At 40.5% G+C, this 20199-nt stretch overlaps 1 protein-coding gene across 2 annotated transcripts in view; it reads right to left on the minus strand.

Moving 5' to 3' along the window:
• ABLIM2 (actin binding LIM protein family member 2) overlaps positions 1–20199 on the minus strand; it is a 208588-nt gene that overhangs the window by 73947 nt on the left and 114442 nt on the right. For both annotated transcript variants that reach the window (XM_067558866.1, XM_067558867.1), the window contains 2 exons: positions 3681–3768; positions 870–928 (listed from right to left, as the gene is read on the minus strand). In XM_067558866.1, coding sequence (XP_067414967.1) covers positions 870–928; positions 3681–3768 — 147 coding nt within the window. The remainder of the gene's footprint in view (positions 1–869; positions 929–3680; positions 3769–20199) is intronic.

A 20199-nucleotide genomic window follows, 5' to 3' on the forward strand; every position in this document is an offset into this window, starting at 1 on the left:
TGATAGATCAGAGCAATCATTTCTCTCTCCTAAACTCATAGGTACAATACACGTGGCTGTGACCCTTTAGGATGATGCCTAAAATAAATGTTTTTCAAAGCTGTAATTCAGTCTGAGATGCAATTGCTAACACACCAGATATGTAAGCATTCTCTTTTCATAGTTGCTGCCCTGAATTCTGTCCTGTCCCATGTGTTTGGAGTATAACTTCTCTCAAGCCAAATCAAAGCTCTTTCAAACAAGACCATCACTTGATGCATCTAGAGAAAACAACCCAAAAGACCTCACATTTGGCCTCACTACCATTGAACGAGACAGTGGTGTCTTAGTTCCACTACTTGAGACAGACAATGTCCCTAATGATTGATTCATTTTCTATTTTCCAGAGTCATCTCATCTGTCAACTGGCCTTGTAATTATTAAGATTCCAAGAACTCCTTCCCTTTTCCACTACACACAGACAGATCATCCCCTTTCCATTACAGAAATCATCTTATTTAATATTTATTTAATACCAGAGATTTAATTAGGTTGAGTCAGTGTGGCAGCTTTAAAAAAAAAGCAAAAGAAGATGCTAGAAAGAGATTTTTTTGTAAGGAAAATATAGTGGGATCCCAATGATCCTTTATTTATATCCATCTAAAAAGAGAGGGGGCAGTGCACCAATCTTTTGATACATCCTAATCAAATGGCAGTGAGTTTATTCATATAATCTCAGGCCAAGAATTTCCTCAAAGCTACAATATAGAATATAAATGACTACTGCACCTACTGTACTGATGTCATTTAAAATTACTGTGGTTAACAATCTCAGTGGCCAATAGAACCATGTAATAAATTAAAACTGGATTAAAAGATGCTTCATTTACCTTGTTTTTTTCTTCAGTCTTGGCTGCCTGTCTACAGGCTGGATGCCAAATGGAAGTACCTGAAAATAAAAGCCAACACTCTGGTTAATTTTGTCCCCTAAAATGCAGCTTTCACTGTGAAGTGCAGAACACTGATCTACAATAATCCTAGAAACCAGGAAGTCAGTGGGAATTTTACCATTAACTTCAACAGGGCTACGATATCACCCAGGGTTTCTAAGTCAAAATATGACAACTTTGGGATATTCAGAAATCATTAAGCAGGCTTAGCTGTTCCTTTTTTTAACTCTGAAAATTCTTTAAAGTACAACAACAACAACCCCTCTCAACCCTCCCACCAAAACAAAACAAAAAACTCTCCGTGTCCCAAGAAATACATATCCTTGGAATAATGTACATACTTTGGTCCGTATTCTCAGCTGGTGTAAAATGGCATAGTTCTATTGATTTATGCTGATTTACACTAGCTGATAATGTGGCCTGCTATCTGAATTGCTCACGCAATTAACATTCATCTCATGCTCCCTACTTGTAAGTGGGACATCAGTTAAATACCACTGTACAAAATTAATTCAGGGAGATGGTATAAGGCAGTGATACCCAGACTTCAGTGGTTCAGGACCCAAATTAGCGATCAACATTACTCAAGAGAGCCATTGTAGCGTGAATTCATTGTTTCATTTATTGTAGTACTATTCATATTTAAGCAGTATGACAGGGGAAATATTTAGTTTGTATATAATTCCCACAGCAAATAAGTTAATAACTTAGTGCAAGTTGATAACTTAATTGGTTAATAAAATAGTAAAACATCCTGACTGGTAAATAACTTACAATGATTAAGCATTAAATCACACAGTGTTTTAATATCATGTGCTGCAAAGAGCTGCAGGAGACACATTAAAGAGCCACTTGCCCCGCACAAGCTGCAGTCTGAGTATCATTGTTATAAGGCAAAGAAAATAGGAAACAAATACAGAATGAACTAAGAAATACAATACATTAAAACCAGAGGGCTATGGTACAATAGATAGTAGAAAACCCAACACACAGTAGTCTTATTTTGGAATGAACATATTACCAATCAAGCTTCAAAGAAGGGCATAGTTCCACTTTGAGTATTTAAATTTTAAAACAAACAATGTCCATGAAGTTAAGACAATAAGCTAGATTGTTATAGTCGTCTTCTTTTAGCTAAAGAAGTATGTGTGTTTTTCTTTCAGCAATAACTAAACTAGCAATGTAACTGCTATAGCAAGCACATTATCAACAAGAAAAATGGAAAAGCTTGGTTTGCAGGGAACAGGAGAATGGACCATTTGAACCAGAGCAATTTGCTTGATATATTCAACAGCAATAGCAAAATAAACCACCTATATATAATCAGAAGGGTACAAGTGTTTCAATTAAATGTCAGTAGGACTGAGCTTCCTTAAGGAAATAGACAAATAGACAAATTCAGTATCTCAAATAAGGAAAATACCATGTGTTGCTGTATTACTTATGAAGAAGCCTCTGTTTTATAAATAATAGCACAGTAATAGTAAAAAAAGAAAAAATGTGCAGAGTCCAAGTCAATGATGGTTCCAAGACAGGACAATCTTCTGACAATCTATGCACCACATTTGGTATGGAATATTCCACCTGAATTTGGCTATATTAAACGAATAATTAGTGAACAGAATATCGGGGTTGATTTATATTTATGTTTCAAATATGAACAGGCAGCAATTCTGTTACAATAATGTGACCTTCACTGAGTTTTTGGGCATGAAGACCATTGAAATACTATTGAGAATATATTGTTGACATATTGCAGGTTAATGAAACGGAGCTGGCAAAACTGTTCAGTGTGCTATTTAACGAAGGGTGTTTTCCAAGAGAGGGCTGTGTTTCTATGGGGATGAAAATAAAATTTAAATAAGATAGAAAACATATATGCAACAAACAGAAAGGGAGAGAGAAAGAAAATTAGCACAGAAAGAATAAAAAAACAAAGTAAAATATAAAAAGTCAAACATTGTTGTCAGTAAGTTTAGAATTTAGGGATAAGCTGTATACAAATAACTACACAGAATGTATCAGTAATTGCAGAAAATAACATGGTCCAAAAGCAAAACTCTGGATTTGAACGTCCCTGAACTTTGGTAGCATTTGAATTTGAACTCGAAACAAAAATTAGCAAATGTCCACCTGGTAATATCTCTGAGATTAATGGGTTAAACTGAAACCTTGGATCCAGACACACCTGAACCTTGGAGTGTTTGAAATCTAAATTCAAATTTTGTGGCTTGGGATCATCTCAAAGGCTGGTTTTAGCACTGGGATTTCAGAGATTCCGCCTACTGTTGAGCAAATTGGCTTGCCATTAAACAAGGAACCACAACATTTCCTGGTAGTAAAGCTGAGGATCACATTGGCTTTTAGTGAACTACTGTAATTTGCTCTAAATCAATGTGACAATAGAATAGTAGCATTTGTGATTTTAAACAGTGTAACAGCAAATCTTATGTAGGTACAGTCTAATTTTCTCTGTGTAAAGAATGAACACAAAGAATGATTCAAGTGCACTACTGATACTTGCAGGTTATAATACAGAGCTGGGTAAAAAAAACATTAATCTTAGGTTAGTGTATCAACTTGCTAGTTCCCTCTGCCCATTTAGTATCTCTTTCTGTTTTGCCAAGAAAATGTACTGCCAGAGAGGCTGTCCCCAGATGCTTATGCTAGAAGTGGCTGTCTTATAAATGTAGATATTGTTTTAATAAAGACATTAAGGATCAATATTAATAACAACATTTGTTTGTTTACCTTGTAGATACATTTCTTCTCCTTCTGCAAACATCTGACTGCATCTGACACATCGTGCACAAGTTGGGTGATAATGTTTTTCTCCTGCCTGTTGGGGGAAAAAGAAAAGTAATTATGGGCAATGCTAACTCTAGATAGAACTGTAGCTTATTTGGAGATTACACTTTCAGATGTCATATTAAGTTAAGATTTTTAAGAAAATATTTTATGATGTTATTTTCCAGCAGTGAATTGCCTGCTGGTTGCAAAGTTTGTGGATCTCTCAAGACATCTAGATAGACTTATGTGCAGTGCTGGGGAGAAGCCAGTGGTTGTAGGTTCCAGTGACATAGGGAAAGCTAGGAGAGAGGTCCTCAAGGCCACATTTTGGCTATGAGGTAAGAGAGTGAAGTCCAGGACCTCCATGGTAGTGTTCTCTGAAATGCTTCCCATTCCACAGAAAGGACCAGTCAGATAGGCAGAACAGCAGGATCTCAATGTGTGGATGAGGTTTAGGTGATTTAGGTTTATTAGAAATTGGGGAATCTTTTGGGAAAGGAAGAGCCTAAACAAGAAAGATGGACTCTACCTAAACCAAAACAGACTACTGGCATGTAAAATTAAACAGATCACAGAGGAGTTTTTAAACTAAGGGCTGGAGAAAGCCGACAGGTGTGGAGGAGCACAAGGGTTGGACAGGCACATTCATTGGGGGACGATTTATTAAAGGGAATACACTACATCCTAGTAAAGGACACAGGATAGATGTTGGAAAAGTACAGGCAGGAAGTACAGAGAAACAATCAAAAAAAAAGAGTCCCATTCATTTACATCACACGAAGGCAGACAACTAAATATTGACAAATTGTATAAGTGCTTATATACAAATGTTAGAAGTCTCAATATTAGGATGGGTGAACATGAGTGCCTGGTATTAAATGAGAATATTGATATAAAAGGCATCACAGAAATTTGGTGGAACAATGATAATCAATGGAACATGGTACAAAATATATAAGAATAACATGGTAGGTCATACTGGTGGGAGAATGGCACTACATGAGAAAAATAGAAAAGGAAAATAGAAAGGAACATAAACTCCGACAAGTCAAGTGTAAAAGTAAAACTAGGCAAGCCAAAAATCTGAAGAGCAACAAGCAAAAACACACACACAAAAAATTGCTACTAGTTATTGTAAGTACGTCAGAAGGAGGAAGCCTGACAAACAGTTACTGGGACCACTGGATGCTCAAGGTGCTAAAGGAGCAATCAAGAAAGACAAGGGTGTTGCAAAGAAGTTAAATCAATTCTTTACACCAGTCTTCATGGTAGAAGATATGGAGGAGATCCCCACTCCCAAGCCATGCTTTTTAGGTGGCAAGTCTGAGGAACTGTCTCAGACTGAGGTGTCAATAGAGGAGGTTTTTGAACATATTGATAAATTAAACAGTAAGTCAATTAGGCCCAGATGGTATTTACCCAAGAGTTCTGAAGGAACTGAGATACGAAATTGCAGAACTACTAACTGTGGTATGTAACCTATTGCTTAAATCAGCCTCTATATCAGATAACTGGACAGTAGCTAACGTAACACCATTTTTAAGAAAGGCTTCAGAGGCGATCCTGGCAATTACAGGCTGGTAAACAGAACTTCAGTACCACACAAATTGGTTGAAACTATAGTAAAGACCAGAACGATCAGGCACACAGATTTGTTGGGGAAGAGTCAATATGTTTTTTGTAAAGGGAAATCATGGCTCACCAATCTATTAGAATTATTTAAGAGTGTGAACAAGGATGTGGAGAAGGGTGATTCAGTTGCTATAATGTACTGGGACTTTTCAGAAAGCCTTTGACAAGGTCCCTTACCAAAGGTTCTTAATCAAAGTAGGCAGTCATGGGATAAGAGGGAAGGTCATCTCATGGATCAGTAACTGGTTAAAAGACAGGAAACAAAGGGTAGGAATAAATGGTCAGTTTCACAGTGGAAAGAGGTAAATAGTGGGGTACCCAAGATCTGTACTGGGACCAGTGCTGTTCAACACATTTGTAAATTATCTGGAAAAGGAGATGAACAGTGAAGTGGCAAAATTTGCAGACGATACAAAATTACTCAAGATAATTAAGTCCAAAATTGACTGTGAAAAGTTACAAAGGGATCTCACAAAACCAGGTGGCTGGGCAAAAAAATAGCAGATGAAATGCAATGCTGTTAACTGCAAAGCATTTGACTTAAGCAAGTCCATTTTTCACCCTCTGTGTTTGACCAAATGAACTACTAGCATAAAAAAAGGTGTTGCCATGGATCACATGTAACATTATGTCAAGTACTGCAGACCTGACTCAGGCAAAACACTACTGAAGTCAAGTATGAATTCAGAAGTTTTGTCTGAATTAGGAGTGAGTGCACCATTTGTCTCTATGTAGTGTTTCATATCCCATTTACTTGGAGAAATGTGGTTAAAAACGAATACAATTAATGTCAAGTATTGTTGCTGTTAAAGTGTTTCTAGAGTATTGCATCACAACTCTAAGTTTCTTGGAACATGATCCGCAAGTCTCTTTGAGGTAAGGGGCAGAGATGAAGGGGTCTGCCAGAGTGCCCTGACAGGTCCTTCCCAACATCAACTTATTAACTGGAGGGAGCCGCTGCAGCCAGGGTATCAGTTAGGCTTGATGCAGACTCCCTCAGCTCCAAGTTTGCGGCAACCCATTTCAGGAGCTATTGATGGGCCCTGAAGTCATCCTGCAGGAGCAGGTTACTAAGGTCTCGTCCAGGGATGACAAAAAAGAGGCCAGCGTTGGTGGGAGGGGCTGTCTCTTCTTACTCCACCTGCACCACTTCCATTGGGCCCACTTCTGGGACCTCAGTACCAGGGTCGGTATCAGAGTCAGGGCCTAGTGCAGAGCAGGATGAAACAGCGGCTCTCCACTCGGATACCGCCGAGTACAAGCAGTGGGAAGGGGGCCCCAGTACTGGGGGGAACCTCCACGGGTTTCAATACTACCACTGCACTGGCCAGTGGCCCGGTGGCCAACTGCCAACTGGGGCTGGTACCGAAGTCCTGTGCGTAGGACGGGTATCAGTATGTCTTTAACAGGAAGAAGGAGTCCTCCTCGGACTTTCCTTGACGACCATGGCATCACAATACCCACTTCTGCCTCCAAGCGGTGCAAGGGAACCAATGACTGAGGACAGGTCAGAGACCTCTCTAATGGGACCATGGAGGGTTTTCCTCTGGATGGTGTACCGATGGAGCTCACTGTCCCTTGATCCCTTCCATCCCCAGTATCCCTGATTGGCAGAGGGCCTTGGGGAGGTGAGCGGGATCAAGTCCCTTGCCATCTGGAAAGCCTCCGGAGTCAAAGGGGCCTGCAGGCACGAGGTCCTATGACTGATCCTGGGAGTCGGAGGTGGGTTCTGGACAGAACTTGGCACTCTAGGCAGAGTTCTTGGAACCCACAGTGGTTTTGGGGAGGACAAGTAGCCCAGCACGGGTCTCATTATGGCAGTCACTCCCCGCTTGTCCCTCTTTGGCACCGGAGAGCACCTTCTCTCAGTGCACTGCTTCTTATGTTTCTTCCTCAGCATTGGGGATGGAAAACGGTGCTGGTGGATTGTTAGGCATGAAAGCTGAAGTACTTGGTGCCGATTCAGAGCAGCTCGGCTCTGAGGCCAGTTTGATGGCTGCCTCCATGAGTAAGGCCTTCAGACAAACGTCTCTATCTTTCTGAGTGCGTAATCTGAAGCCCCTAAAGATCCGGCACTTCTCTTTAACGTGAGTTTCCCTGAGGCACTTTAGACAGCTAGTGTGCGGGTCACTAACTGGCATGGGCTTGCTGCAGGAAGCACACGGCTTGAAGCCCGAGGACTGGGGGCATATCCAGCCCCTTGGGCAAAAGTCCCTCGATGACAGGGACAACTATTCACACTACTATATACACTAACACTAAGAACTATATACACTAACTGCAGTAACTATACAATATATGACAAAGTCCAAACCACTGGGAAAGAAGCCTTGCTACAGTAAGAGGGATTGTTTCAAGCAACCGTCATGGGCAATAAGAAGGAACTGAGAGGGTGCCGAGCCGGCATACTGGTGCATGCAAACGCAACTCCAGGGGGCACTAGAGCCAGTCTTATGTATAACACGAAGGGAAAAATCTCTGGCAACTGTGCACATGGTGCGCACATACCTAGCATGGAATGGACATGAGCAGGCACTCGAAGAAGAACAAATGGTAACAAAGAATTAAACTATGTACAGGGTAAATCGTCCCTTTTAAGATGTTAGTAACATACAAGTGCATGCAGATGTCTGGGCTGCATTATTTCTTCTTGTGATTTAGGGTGCAGTTCTCCCCTCCAAGAGGAACCAACTTAGTTGGGGGTTAGATGGAAAGTGGAGGAGCAGTGGCTCCATGACATGTTCCAAAGCCACTGAATCCCCTCAACCCAAATTCTGATGGGCTGGGATTCTGTAGATCAGGAGAGATCATGAGTGAGGTTTGATCTGACGGGAAGGAGTCACGCAGCAGTCAGATTCCCTGACATGCTCCTCTCCACTGCTTCGTTGATATTTGTACAGGGGTTAATGCCACTCAATTGTGCAACACTTAGGGAGACAAGTAAATGAGTTCACAACTCCTATGGGAGATGTGCTACTGCAAGAAGGAGCATCACAGATCATGATAGAGGTGAGATCCCTTTGCAGAGGCTCTCAGATCCATTGGGTTGGGAACAAAGTTCCCTGCCAACCCTTACGTTCCACAGCTTTGGAGTCTCCTGCCCCATACAGCCTCCCTAAGATGTTTCCCCCGAAAGGAATGTTGGGAGGCAAAACCTCATGGAGTTTTCTGTACCCTTTTCTTCAGGAAGGTACAATGCAGGGTGGATAAATGTGATTTATCAAATATCTTATTCTATGAATTGTGTCAGTTTTTTGTTAAACAATTTCTGTGATGAGTTTTTGGAGCTGCAGTGCAGTATGGCCTCTCGACTATCTATAGATGCTACAGTGGCATAACTATGGTGCTGCAGCTGTGCCACTGTAGCACCATAGTATAGATACTTGCTAGAGAGATAGAACGGGTTTTTCCAACACTGTAGTTAATCCACCCCTTTGAGAGGCGGAAGCTAGGCCAATGTTAGAATTTTTCTAACAACCTAGTGGTGACTATACCAGTGATACAGTTGGCTTAATTACATGAATTTTTCTCTGGGGTGTGAATTTTTCACATCCCTGAGCAACGTAGCTACATCAACCTATATTTTAGATGTAGACCAGGCCTAAATGTTGCAGAATGTATTTCTTCTAACTTTTTTACACTTAAGCTACCATTGCATTCATCTTCCCACAAAATCAGACTACATTAATTTTTTCTTTTATTCAAGATATAAGCTTCATGCTTACTCTTGAAAGGTTTCATAGACTGACATAATTCTGACATTTCTTTTTAAACCCAGCTGGTACATATAAATCATTTTTTATGGAGGAATCTTAAAGTACTGATATAAATATATCAGCAAAAAATAATTGACAGAATCATCTTTTACTATAGTAACATTCAATCAAGAATAACAGAAACAAATTCCAATCATATAGGGCCAGATTCACCCTTATTCATATTGTGTAGAATTGTGTAGTGTGTAGCCTCACTGAAATAGCTAGAAATACTCACTGAATAACATACTAAAGTGGTTGCAGAATAAATGTCACAGAAACTGGTCCATAATAATTTCTTGAGCAGATGTAAGAATTCTTGCAATCATATAGGGCCAGATCCTCAGCAGATGTAAGTTGCCATAGCTCCACTGAGTTGGAGCTATGACAAGTAACACTAATCAAGAATCTGCCCCATGATGATTAAAATCACTGTATATTTTTATGACACATCAAAGTGTACTTGCTGGAGTTGATGTTTATAGTGTAATCTATTACCCTATTGATTAGAGAAAAGGGGTAGCAAAAATGTATCCCCAATTTCTCCAAGAGCAGACTGAGGCAGAAGCAGGGCTATTTCAAAAAGACTCTACACAACAGATGCCACATCTTCTGAACCAAAGCTGAACTACCATTTCCAGCAGAATCTGGAAATTTTGTGACCTTAAGACAACGTGTGTGTATTATCAGATTAAGGTGAAAAAATGTTTTGCTATTTTCCTTTTTCTTGGTTGTACTGATGTAGGGGAGTCTAATGTGGCAAACAAATTCCTAACCATATGGATGTTTCTTCATTGCAGTTTGGAAGCTTAGTTTGCCAGACTGTATTTTATAAAATGGTCAACACTGAGACAACAAACACACATGCAATTTATAAGTGACAATTTGCTGTTCTCATGAATCCCTTATTGTCTTTGAGCTAGACTGTCAGAACCACTTAATGTACTACACCAGTAACCTGTACATGCAGGAGTAAGTGGGACTATGAGGTTAATACTGTTCCAAAGATGATCTTCCAAGCGTTAATCAATGGAAAATCCTCCACGTCCGAGGGATATATGCCATGCAGAATGACAATGTGTCTCCTCAGCAACACAGGCTACCATAAGCCCATCTAACCTGTCCTTCATTCTTTACGCTGGCTTCTTATAGAACAGAGAGTCAAGGTTTTGGTTTTTATCTTTGAGGCAGTCAATAGTTGAGGCCAAGGATTCCCCAAAGAACACCCAAAGAGGAATGTGGTCAACAACTCCACTGCTCAGCACAATGGAGCTGTTCAGGGTAAATGTAAAGTTCAAATGTGCAGTAGATAGAGCTTTCTCAGGGCTACTGAAAGGCTGTGGACTTAACTCCAACAGGAACTAAGATCCACCACAAACCTCATCATCTTCTGCTCCAAGTGCAAAGAGCACTTTTTTGACCTTGCCTTCTTTAATATAAACACATAGCACAATGTACATATTGTGATGCTGGCAGATCAGGTGCTAGCTCATGTCCAGGTCCCTACACCTCACTGAACACTCTGACAAATGCATAGCTGGAAACCAGTCTGGCTCACCTGCTAGCATTATTCAAACAGATGTAAAGTTTATAAGAATGTGTTTAGATTCGATGAAATGCTTGTAGGATGCGGCATGTATTGATCTCACTTATAAACATCTGTATCCCAGGGTATAAAGTTATCTTGAGGGTTACCTCTGTAACGGAGCTACTCCAGACAGCTCAACACATTTAATTTATAAAAACAAACAAAGCAACAAAATCCCTACCCTATTCGTACAATTCCTCTCTTGGGGAATATGTGAGAAAAACAATCAGATATGAAAGATGTTAATAACGTCACTTCATGCACTACTGGAAGACAATGATGGGGGCGGTACAATAACCTGGGAATAATACAGACTAGGAAGGAATATAGATAAATGCAGTGGCAGAGGCAATTCAGTGTTGACACATGCAAAGTAATGCACATTGGAAGGAGTAACCTGAATTACTCATTGCTGGGTTCTAAATTAACTGTCACCACTCAGGAAAAAGACCTGTGTATCGCTGTGGATGGCTCAGTGAAAATGTCTGCTAATTATGCAGTAGCAGATGGATAAAGTGTAAGGATGAATAAAGGATGGGACAGAAGATAATATTGGAGCTATTATAATGACATATATGAATCAGTGGTATGCCCTCACCTGTAGTGTCCTGTAAATCCAGTTGAAGTCAACTCCTATTGCAGTGGAGAGCGCACTACACCTCACAGGATTAGGCCCTAAATGAGAGGAAGAATTTTGCCGATTGTGTTGTGTCATAGGGCGATTGGCTCTGGGAATCAGGCTCACCTGGGGGTAATTGACTGCTCCAGGTGGCCACTTAATAGTTAATTGGTAAATGAGCACCTGGATCTAATAAAAAGGTTATCTGAGCTGAGTTAGGGAAGGCATTCCCAAAGAGACAGAAAGCACCTGAGGAGCGGAGCTCCCAGAAGAGCTGACTGGAAGAGCTCACCAGATCAGGGAGTCCAGAAGGTGTGCTCCTGGAGAAAGGGAACTCTTCAAAGAGCTCACCCAAGCAGGGAGTGCAGGAGGTACTCTTGGAAGCAGGAGATTCCTAAGGAGAGAACTTGAGAAGGCAGGCACCCAGGAAGGGCTAGTCTCAGCAAAGGGGTTCTCCTAAATTATGGCAGGAAGTCCAGTCTCTCAGAAAGCTACTCACAGGGAGAAGGGGTTGATGTAAAGATGAGCAATCCCAGAGAGAAAGTCCCAGGGAGGGACAGGAGCAGCCCAGAAGACGGAACAGGGTATGGGATCTCCCAGGGAGCTAGCAGAGACTTACTCAGCAAAGAGATGAACTGTCAGGGGTATAGTGGCAGTGACAGGATGCCCTGCAGAGGCCCAAGCTCCAGACAAGGAATTCAACCTGAAAGTGCTTCATGGCTAAAGGACCAAGATGGAAGACTGATCAACCCTTTCCTGTTGTTCTTTTCTGTTAAATAAACTAGACCCTATGAAGATGGTGATCTTTAGTACCTGAAGGCCTGGTTGGATTTGTTTATACCCCAAGTAAGGGGAATGGGGGCAGGGCTCACTCGCAGCACTACATCCAACCATGAGGCGTGCATTAAAGGGCGAGAGATCTGACGACATGTTTATTTAATGTGTTTAGATCCTAGATACACAGAGTTGTTTCCCTGGCACAGACAATGGAAAAGTGACGTAGGGCTTGTCTGGACAGTGTGTTAGTGCGCACCAGCTGGGATGTAAATTCTAGTGCACACCAGTGTGTTGTGCACTAACTATCCACGGGGAGCCTGCTGGTGCGCATTGGAATTTCCCTACTGTGCACTCATGTAGTTCTATTTCAAACAGTACTATGCCAATGTGCACTAGGGAATTTTTAGTGTGTGCCCCCCAAGGTCCACACAGACAGTGAGCAACAAACTGGTGCACACTAGAATTTACTCTGCAACTGATGCATATTAATGCACCATGAACACAAGCTCTTAATCTTTTCAGTACACTTCTCCCCCCAAAACTGCAACCACTAACAATATAGGTATGACTAATGAGGGCTGGAATTTCTTTCTGCTGAGAGCAATGTGCTCATAGAAATGAGAAGAGAATGAGGTTGATTCAATGATTCCACTATACAGTTGCATATTTTCCATTTCAATTGACGTAATACAAATGTAGGTAGCTGTGGCTGAGTACCAATAGCACTGAATCTTACCTCGTCAGCTAGGTGAACATTCCATTGTCTTTGCTCAGGCAAGACTCTTATTGAAGTCTTGTCTGCCTGAGTAAGGATTACAGGAGTTAGACTGCATAACTGAATTTTGGTGCATGAAATACTGAGACATTTTTTCTGGGACAATGCAGATCACGAAGCCCATAAGAGCTGGGGACAAAATGCTGTAGGTAGAAGGCATCCAGTTATGGAATTAACTTCTAGAGAAGATCAGACAAAACCAGAGCCTGACCAGCTTCAAGAAACACTGCAAAACCTTCTTCTTCAAAAAGGCCTTTCCATCACAGCAAGAATGATGATCCAGCGTTGACAATCCTTTCTACTCAAGACCTTCCCTTCCTAAAAATATCTGAAAACAAATCAATCAACTAATCCAACCATCGTTTCCAACCTGAAAAGAGCCAAAGATTCCACAAAGTCCACTAGCTACTTTTTTCTGCTATCAACTTTATGTGGAAGGCGTTCAGACACTGTGGTGATGGGCAGCAATACAAAAACCTAAAACAGATTCTGAGTTTCTTCTTTTTTCTTGGTTTTGTCTCCTTTTAATAGTTCAGCCCAAAACAAAACTCATCGTTTCATCCCAACATTTATGCTTTTCCAGTTTCACTTGATTACACAGTGCTTATAGATAGAGTACAGTTCAGGTTTAAAATTCAGAAAGTGTGTAAATACATCCCACATTTAAACAGATGTTATCTACTCAAAGATAGAGAACTAATAAAATGTACACAATACAGATTGAAATAAGTGCAAGAAATGTCTGAAGCAATTCATAATGAAATAGGTATATCATCATTTAAAAAAAATCACTCCTTGAAAAATGCATCATCTATAGAAGATAAAACATACCTTTCATTGTGTCTTGTTTAAATTATATCATTACCCCCTTTCTAAAATGATTGTTTTTATAGATAGCACATCTTAACGTGGGTGAACTGTTCTTTTTCCCAGTATAGCTGAATTGTGTGTTTTGAACAGATTGTTGGGTTTTTTTTTAATAAACTCTAATACAGTTTTTGCATCTCATGCTGCGCTTAACTTCTAGGAATCCAACATAATTAGTGAGAAGCCATTATCAAAAGATATGTTGACTCAGCCAAATTCACAAGTGGCATAAGCTGGTGAAGCACCAGTGACTTTAATGGAGCTACACTGATTTACATCAGCTAAGGAATGGACCCGCAGCATTTTAGGAGTAACAGCTATCTTGTTACATGGTTTAACCTGGTTCTTATTCCACCTTCTAACTCATATCACCCTTAGGCAGAGGTTCAGACTAATTATACTATTATTCACTGAGATAGAAATTTCCAACCTTCACCACTAAAATGCAGAAATGTAATCAGCTAACTCAGTAGAAGTCAGGATTTACCAACTGTTACTATACAACAATTCCTGGGATAACCATTGTTTCCCACTATTCTTAAAACAGAAAATATTTATGATAATAGGGCTTGATTCTGCATAGTAAAGACACGGTGTGCTGAGCAGAGAGGCATAAGAGAAAAAGTGATGAGCAGGCTAGGGAGAACATTCTCCATTAATATGTGAGCTGCTGCTGCATGGCCATCAAGTTACTCCACAAAGAAGCAGGATTAACACTTTGGGTCTTGATCTTGCCATCATGGAAGTCACATTTATCATTGATTTCAGTGCATTCAGGAACTGTCCCTTAGAGGGGGATGCATAGCTAAGCACCCCTCTGAACTAGATTTACATATATACCCTTGTCCACTCAGATGTGGCCATTCCCTGTGCTCCCTTTGTAACTATATTTGCAAATAAGGGAGCAGATGCACAGGGGAGTGACTACCATTGGTCAGAACAGAGGACTATGCCTAGGTATTAACCTTATTTGTAGTCACATGGAATTCTCATTCACACAAACTGGAATGCAGCAACCTTACATACCAAACAATAATTTGTAGGTGGTATTGGTTAGACTAGCAAACATTTATAATGGCTTTTACTGTATTTGAAGTGAGGCAAGATCACCCAATCAATTGTGTTGGGCAAACATAGTACCTATTTTTAAGAAGGGGAACAAAGAGGACCCGAGAAATCCTAGATTTCAATACTTGTAAAGATGCTGGAACAAATTATTAAATAATCATAATAGTGTTATAGTATAATAGTATAATATACTATAATAATATAATATAATAGTGTTATAAGAAATAGCCAGCCTGGATTTGTCAAGAAGAAATCATGCTAAACCAACCTAACGTCCTTCTTTGACTGGGTTATTGGCCTATGGAAAAAGGAGAAACAGTAAATATGGTATCTTGATTGTAGTAAAGCTGACCCACTTTGGACATGGGTTGACATAGACTCACATGACAATCTCATAAGCAAACTAGGGAAAGCTGGCCTAGGTGAGATTACTATAAGGTGGGTGCATAACTGGTTGAAAGACCATACTCAAAAATTAGTTACAAATGGTTCGCTGTCAAATTGGGAAGGCATATCTAGTGGAGTTCTACATTTGGGGGGTCAGTCTTGAGTCCAATACTAGTCAATGTTTTCATTAATGACCTGGATAACATGAGAAAACATTTAGGAAACCTGACTATGAGAAGGTTAAACAAACTGGGCACGTTTAATTTGGTGCACTAGAATTTCACAAGAGTCTTCAAATATCTTAAAGGCTGTTATAAGAAGAATGGGATCAACTGTTTTCCATGTCCACTGAAAGTAGGACAAGTAGTAATGGGCTTAATCTGCAGCAAGGGAGATTTAGTTTAGATATTAGGAGAAACTTTCTAACTTTCGGGTAGTTAAGCTCTGGAATAGGCTTCCAAGACAGGTTGTGGAATCACCATCATTAGACGTTTGAAGAACAGGTTGGACAAACACCTGTCAGAGATGGTTTAGGTTTACCTGGTCTTGCCTCAATGCAAGGGGCTGGATTTGATGACTTCTCAAGATCCCTTCCACCCCTACAATCCTATAATTTTATGAACTATTTATTATGGATAGCAGACAATAAAACAGATGAGGAAAATCTGTGAAAAAGTAGATACCAAAATAAATATTTGGGGGAGAAATTCCTACTAACTGTTCTACAGCCTCAGTGACACGATTCACTACTTTGTCACTCCAGTTTTATGCCAGTGCAACTGAATCGATTTCAGTGAAGTTACACCAGTGTCAAAGTGGAGTAACATGGTGCTGAATCTGACACTCTCCCTCCCTTTCTTCACTGGAGTTATCTGTCAACCCCCACTGAGCCAAGAATCTGTCATGCAAAATGCTCTACACGTGCACCTGCAGCACTACTTATAACTTCAGCTAGCTCACATGTACGATTATTTCACTTGGTGTGATCTCTGGCTCATCCCCATGTGTTTTGCAAAGCCCTGAGTTTTCCCACCCACTGTGGATACATCTGAATCATACTTACTGCCTCCCACAGTCTCTTTGTTCTTTCAGGTACAGAGTGCAGAGCCACATGTACAAATGGGGAGATTTATCTTCTAAAGAAAGTAGCTCACTGTGTACAAGTTTCTCCCAAGGAGAAATTCCTAACCACTGAAAACAAGGAATAATTTAATAAATAATATAAATATAATTCAGATCTTAATTTGTAACCTCTTGGGTCAAGTTTTGACTGACAGGGCCAAATTTAGCCTGGGTGTAGACAGGTGCCCTGCTTGCTTATCTCAGAGCAGAATTTGGCCCATATTCTTATTTATTAAAACAGTCTGACAATAGATACAGTTATTGATTCTGTCGCTTGGTCACATTTCACAATAAATGACCCACACCTTTTGTGTCTTTCTCCCACTCTTGGCTTTACACCTTTTTCATGCCCCCCCCACTATGCTTGGAACTTGTGCTTCCTATTTCCTAAATAACCTCCCTCACCTCTTCCAAATCTACTTTTAATTTCCATGGGTCTGATTCTCTCTTAGCGCAAATTACCTCAGCTCCACTGAAGTCAATGAAGCAGAGGCTTTGGTCTCATGGTTGTTGTGCAGCGTTCCTTAAAATTTACCTGGGGGCCAATACAAGTTGCAGCAAGTTAGAGTAGCGAGGGTTCTCAAACCCTTTTTTTTGCTAGGACCCCCTTTGAAAATATTTTAGGCTGTGACGACCCCCCCCCCCAAAAGTGATGACCCCCCTGTGCTAGGCCACCCTTATTTCTGCACTGCTGCTGGGGGTGGTACTGCCTTCAGAGCATCCGGTCAGCAGCTGCTGTTCTCTGGCCACCCAGAAGCAAAAGGCTGTGGCTGTCAGTCATGCACAGGGCTGACAAACGCAGCTCCGGCATGCGTGGGGACTCACAGCTCGCGATCCCTGCCTATAATAACCTCATGACTCTTTGATGGGTCCTGACCCCCAGTTTGAGAACCCCTGCTCTAACTTTTGCTGCACCCAGGATGGGGAGAGGCTTAAGGGTGGCATACAGTCACTTTTTCTTCCCCACCTCAGCTATGCCAAGCTCTGATCCAGTGCAGCTGAGGAGCTAGCTCATTAATTTTAGGCACGGACAGTGAAATTAGTGAAGCAGGAAATAATATTGGACAGTACCAGAGAAGCAGCATGGTCCACCAGACTGGTGGCTGGAATAGGAGTCAGCAGACCTGAGATACTATTTCTGGCTGCCATGTCTGGGTATGTCGATATTGCAATAAACCAAAACAAAATCAAGAAAAACCCCCAAATCAACCTCCCCCGCTAAACTGTGTCAGCCAGTCTCAGAGCTTGGGTCAACTGACTGCGGCTTGCAGGGCTCATGCTATGGGGCTAAAAACTGCAATATAGATGTTCCTGCCTGAGCTGGAGTCTACCCTCTGAGACCCTCCCCCCACATCAGGTCTCCAACCGGAGCAGAAATATCAACACTACTATTCTTTGCCCCATAATACAAACCTGAGTCAGTTGACCTGGGGCTGTGAATCTCACTGCTGATGGGATTTTTTTTGTGTTCAGTGTAGACATACCCGCAGTCAATTATCCTTTCTGTACCTCTGTTATTTTTCATGCCCTTTATTTGTCTTGTCAATATAGATTGTAAGATCTTCGGGGCAAAGACAGTCTCTCACTAGTTGTCTGTCTGGGGTCTAACTCTGTGACACTTCTGTAATACGAGCACTTCTTCTTTATCATAATATTACCAACCAGTGGTAAGTTTCCAGTTTCAGTTGCATTAAGGCACTGCTAGGTCAGAGCACAAGTTCAAAGTTCTTAATTTAGTTGAAAAACAACCTAAATAAAACAAAAATATACTGTGGGCTGGAAGGAGGAAGATCATAAAGAGACAAAATGCCCCTGCACAGCCTGTTTTCCTACTTGCAGTAGATATACAATACATCCTTCAGATGGTCAGAACATACTGGAGATACTTTAATCAACAAAACCAAGTGCCACTAACTGCAGTTAAAGGTGCTAAACAAAGCTTAATGCTACACCACTGCCATGGTTACTGGAGAGATGTTCCAGCGTTGGCTGTATCCACTGCTACGTTGCCAGGCATTGCAGTGAAGCAGCCTTGGTGACTCTAGTGCTAGGGGCAGTCAGTCAGATGCCAAACACAAACGAAGGGAATTGTGTAAAGCAGGAGGGCGAGGGATTCAAAATACCCCATTTAAAATTCCATCTAGCCACAACATTTATTGGGGGAAAGCAGCACTAAATACTCTGACAATATTAATGCATCACCACAGCAACATGTAGCTAAGAAAGGCAGCCTAATTAAATATAAACTGCTTACAGTATACCAAAGTTCAAAGGGACAAGGTGGCTGCTGAAATCAGAAATGATTCGTTTTGTAGCAGAACTGTCTTAATATGTCATAATATATCACTTTCACATGATGAGCAGCAGATGATATCCATCTGTCCCCCCCCCCCCAGTTCACAATTCTATCCATGTACCAATGACACACACACAAAAAATAGTGAACAAACCTCTAATCAGTGACCTCTAGAAGGGCCAAAGAAGGGACACTACTAACAGGAAGAAAGCAGGCAACTACAAAGAATTGTAAATGACCATTCTCATGGTGATTCCATTTTTTCTTAAGTTTCAAATACAGTTTTTGTGTTATTCAAAGTATGTCCATGACTAAGATATCATGAAATCTTTTCAGCCAAACTGTTTGCTAAACAAAACATGTCATTGATGTGTAGGGTAATAGTTAAACAAAAGTTCATTTTAATGTTCAGCAGTTTTTCTGACATTTCAGCAGTTATGATGGTTTTTTAGGTCACATTACAGAAAAAGATAATGCATATTGATAGAGATGGATCCTTGAGGGAAGAGACTACTAAAAAAATACATGAAAGAAAAAAAAACAAAAACACAGGATGAACAAAACCAAAACAGCAGAATCAGGCTAAAGCTCTGAATATGCTAATGCCATGATTAAAGGCATTTCAGTTGCTCTTTATATGTTTATATACGTTTGGATGAAGCCTGTTTAAAAGCAACAAGTCACTGTGAATTGTGATCATAATATTCAAATTAAGTCAACTGAGTACCAATGAATACTTAACCAGCGAAAATCAGGTGGCATGCACTGAAGATTAACATGGCTTTGTAAACCAGTAGCCCCAAGCAAACCCAAAGGCACCAAAACCAAAGGATCATTTCCAAATTGCAAAATGCACTGAACCTCCATACACAATGCTCTTTGCAAGTGCTGTTTAATCTTTCCTACCTTGGGTGGTTTCCTCTTGCAAAAGCTAATGCTGATTTATTAAGACATATCGTTTCCCCAACAGTTTTTGCTTCCTTCTCTTGTGATAGAGAAAACTGGCTTTGGCAGCAATTTGAAACTGATGATTAATTCTGACACTTCAGTCCTTTTGCCTTTCTTACCAGCCTTTCAAAGGCTGAATGTTCTATAGGAAATCCTTGATCATATAGAACCTTTTCTTTTATTATTTCATTATTCAGTATTAACATCTGTATTATAACCTGCTCAAGTACATTTTACACATCACTAGGTTTTGTTGTTAGTGAAACAGCAGGATAATAGACATTTCAGAATAAACCATTATTCCACACTGCAGGCAGAAATTTACACACCCTGCTGTAGGGAATTAGTCTCGTCTCAGTACTATACTAAGATTTCCAAAAAGGGGAAAGCAACTGATTTACAAAGTAGACTGCAAACTAAAACAATGTAAGCTCAGAGCAAAGCAAAAAACATTGGGCTACCAATGCAAGGGATTTAGTATATAAATCATCTGATTATAATTTTTATTTCTCTTTCACATCTTAAGACATTTCCTGTCTCATCACCATTTAGTAACTCATGCATTTCTTCTTTCCTTTTACAAGACCTTATAGTTTCAATTTCCAGAATTTTGTAAAGTTTTTTTTAAAAAACAACAACATATAGT

Source organism: Emydura macquarii, unplaced genomic scaffold (assembly GCF_026122565.2).
Source record: "Emydura macquarii macquarii isolate MOO-44397 ecotype Brisbane River unplaced genomic scaffold, CSIRO-AGI_Emac_v2 contig_2199, whole genome shotgun sequence".
Taxonomy (NCBI): domain Eukaryota; kingdom Metazoa; phylum Chordata; order Testudines; family Chelidae; genus Emydura; species Emydura macquarii.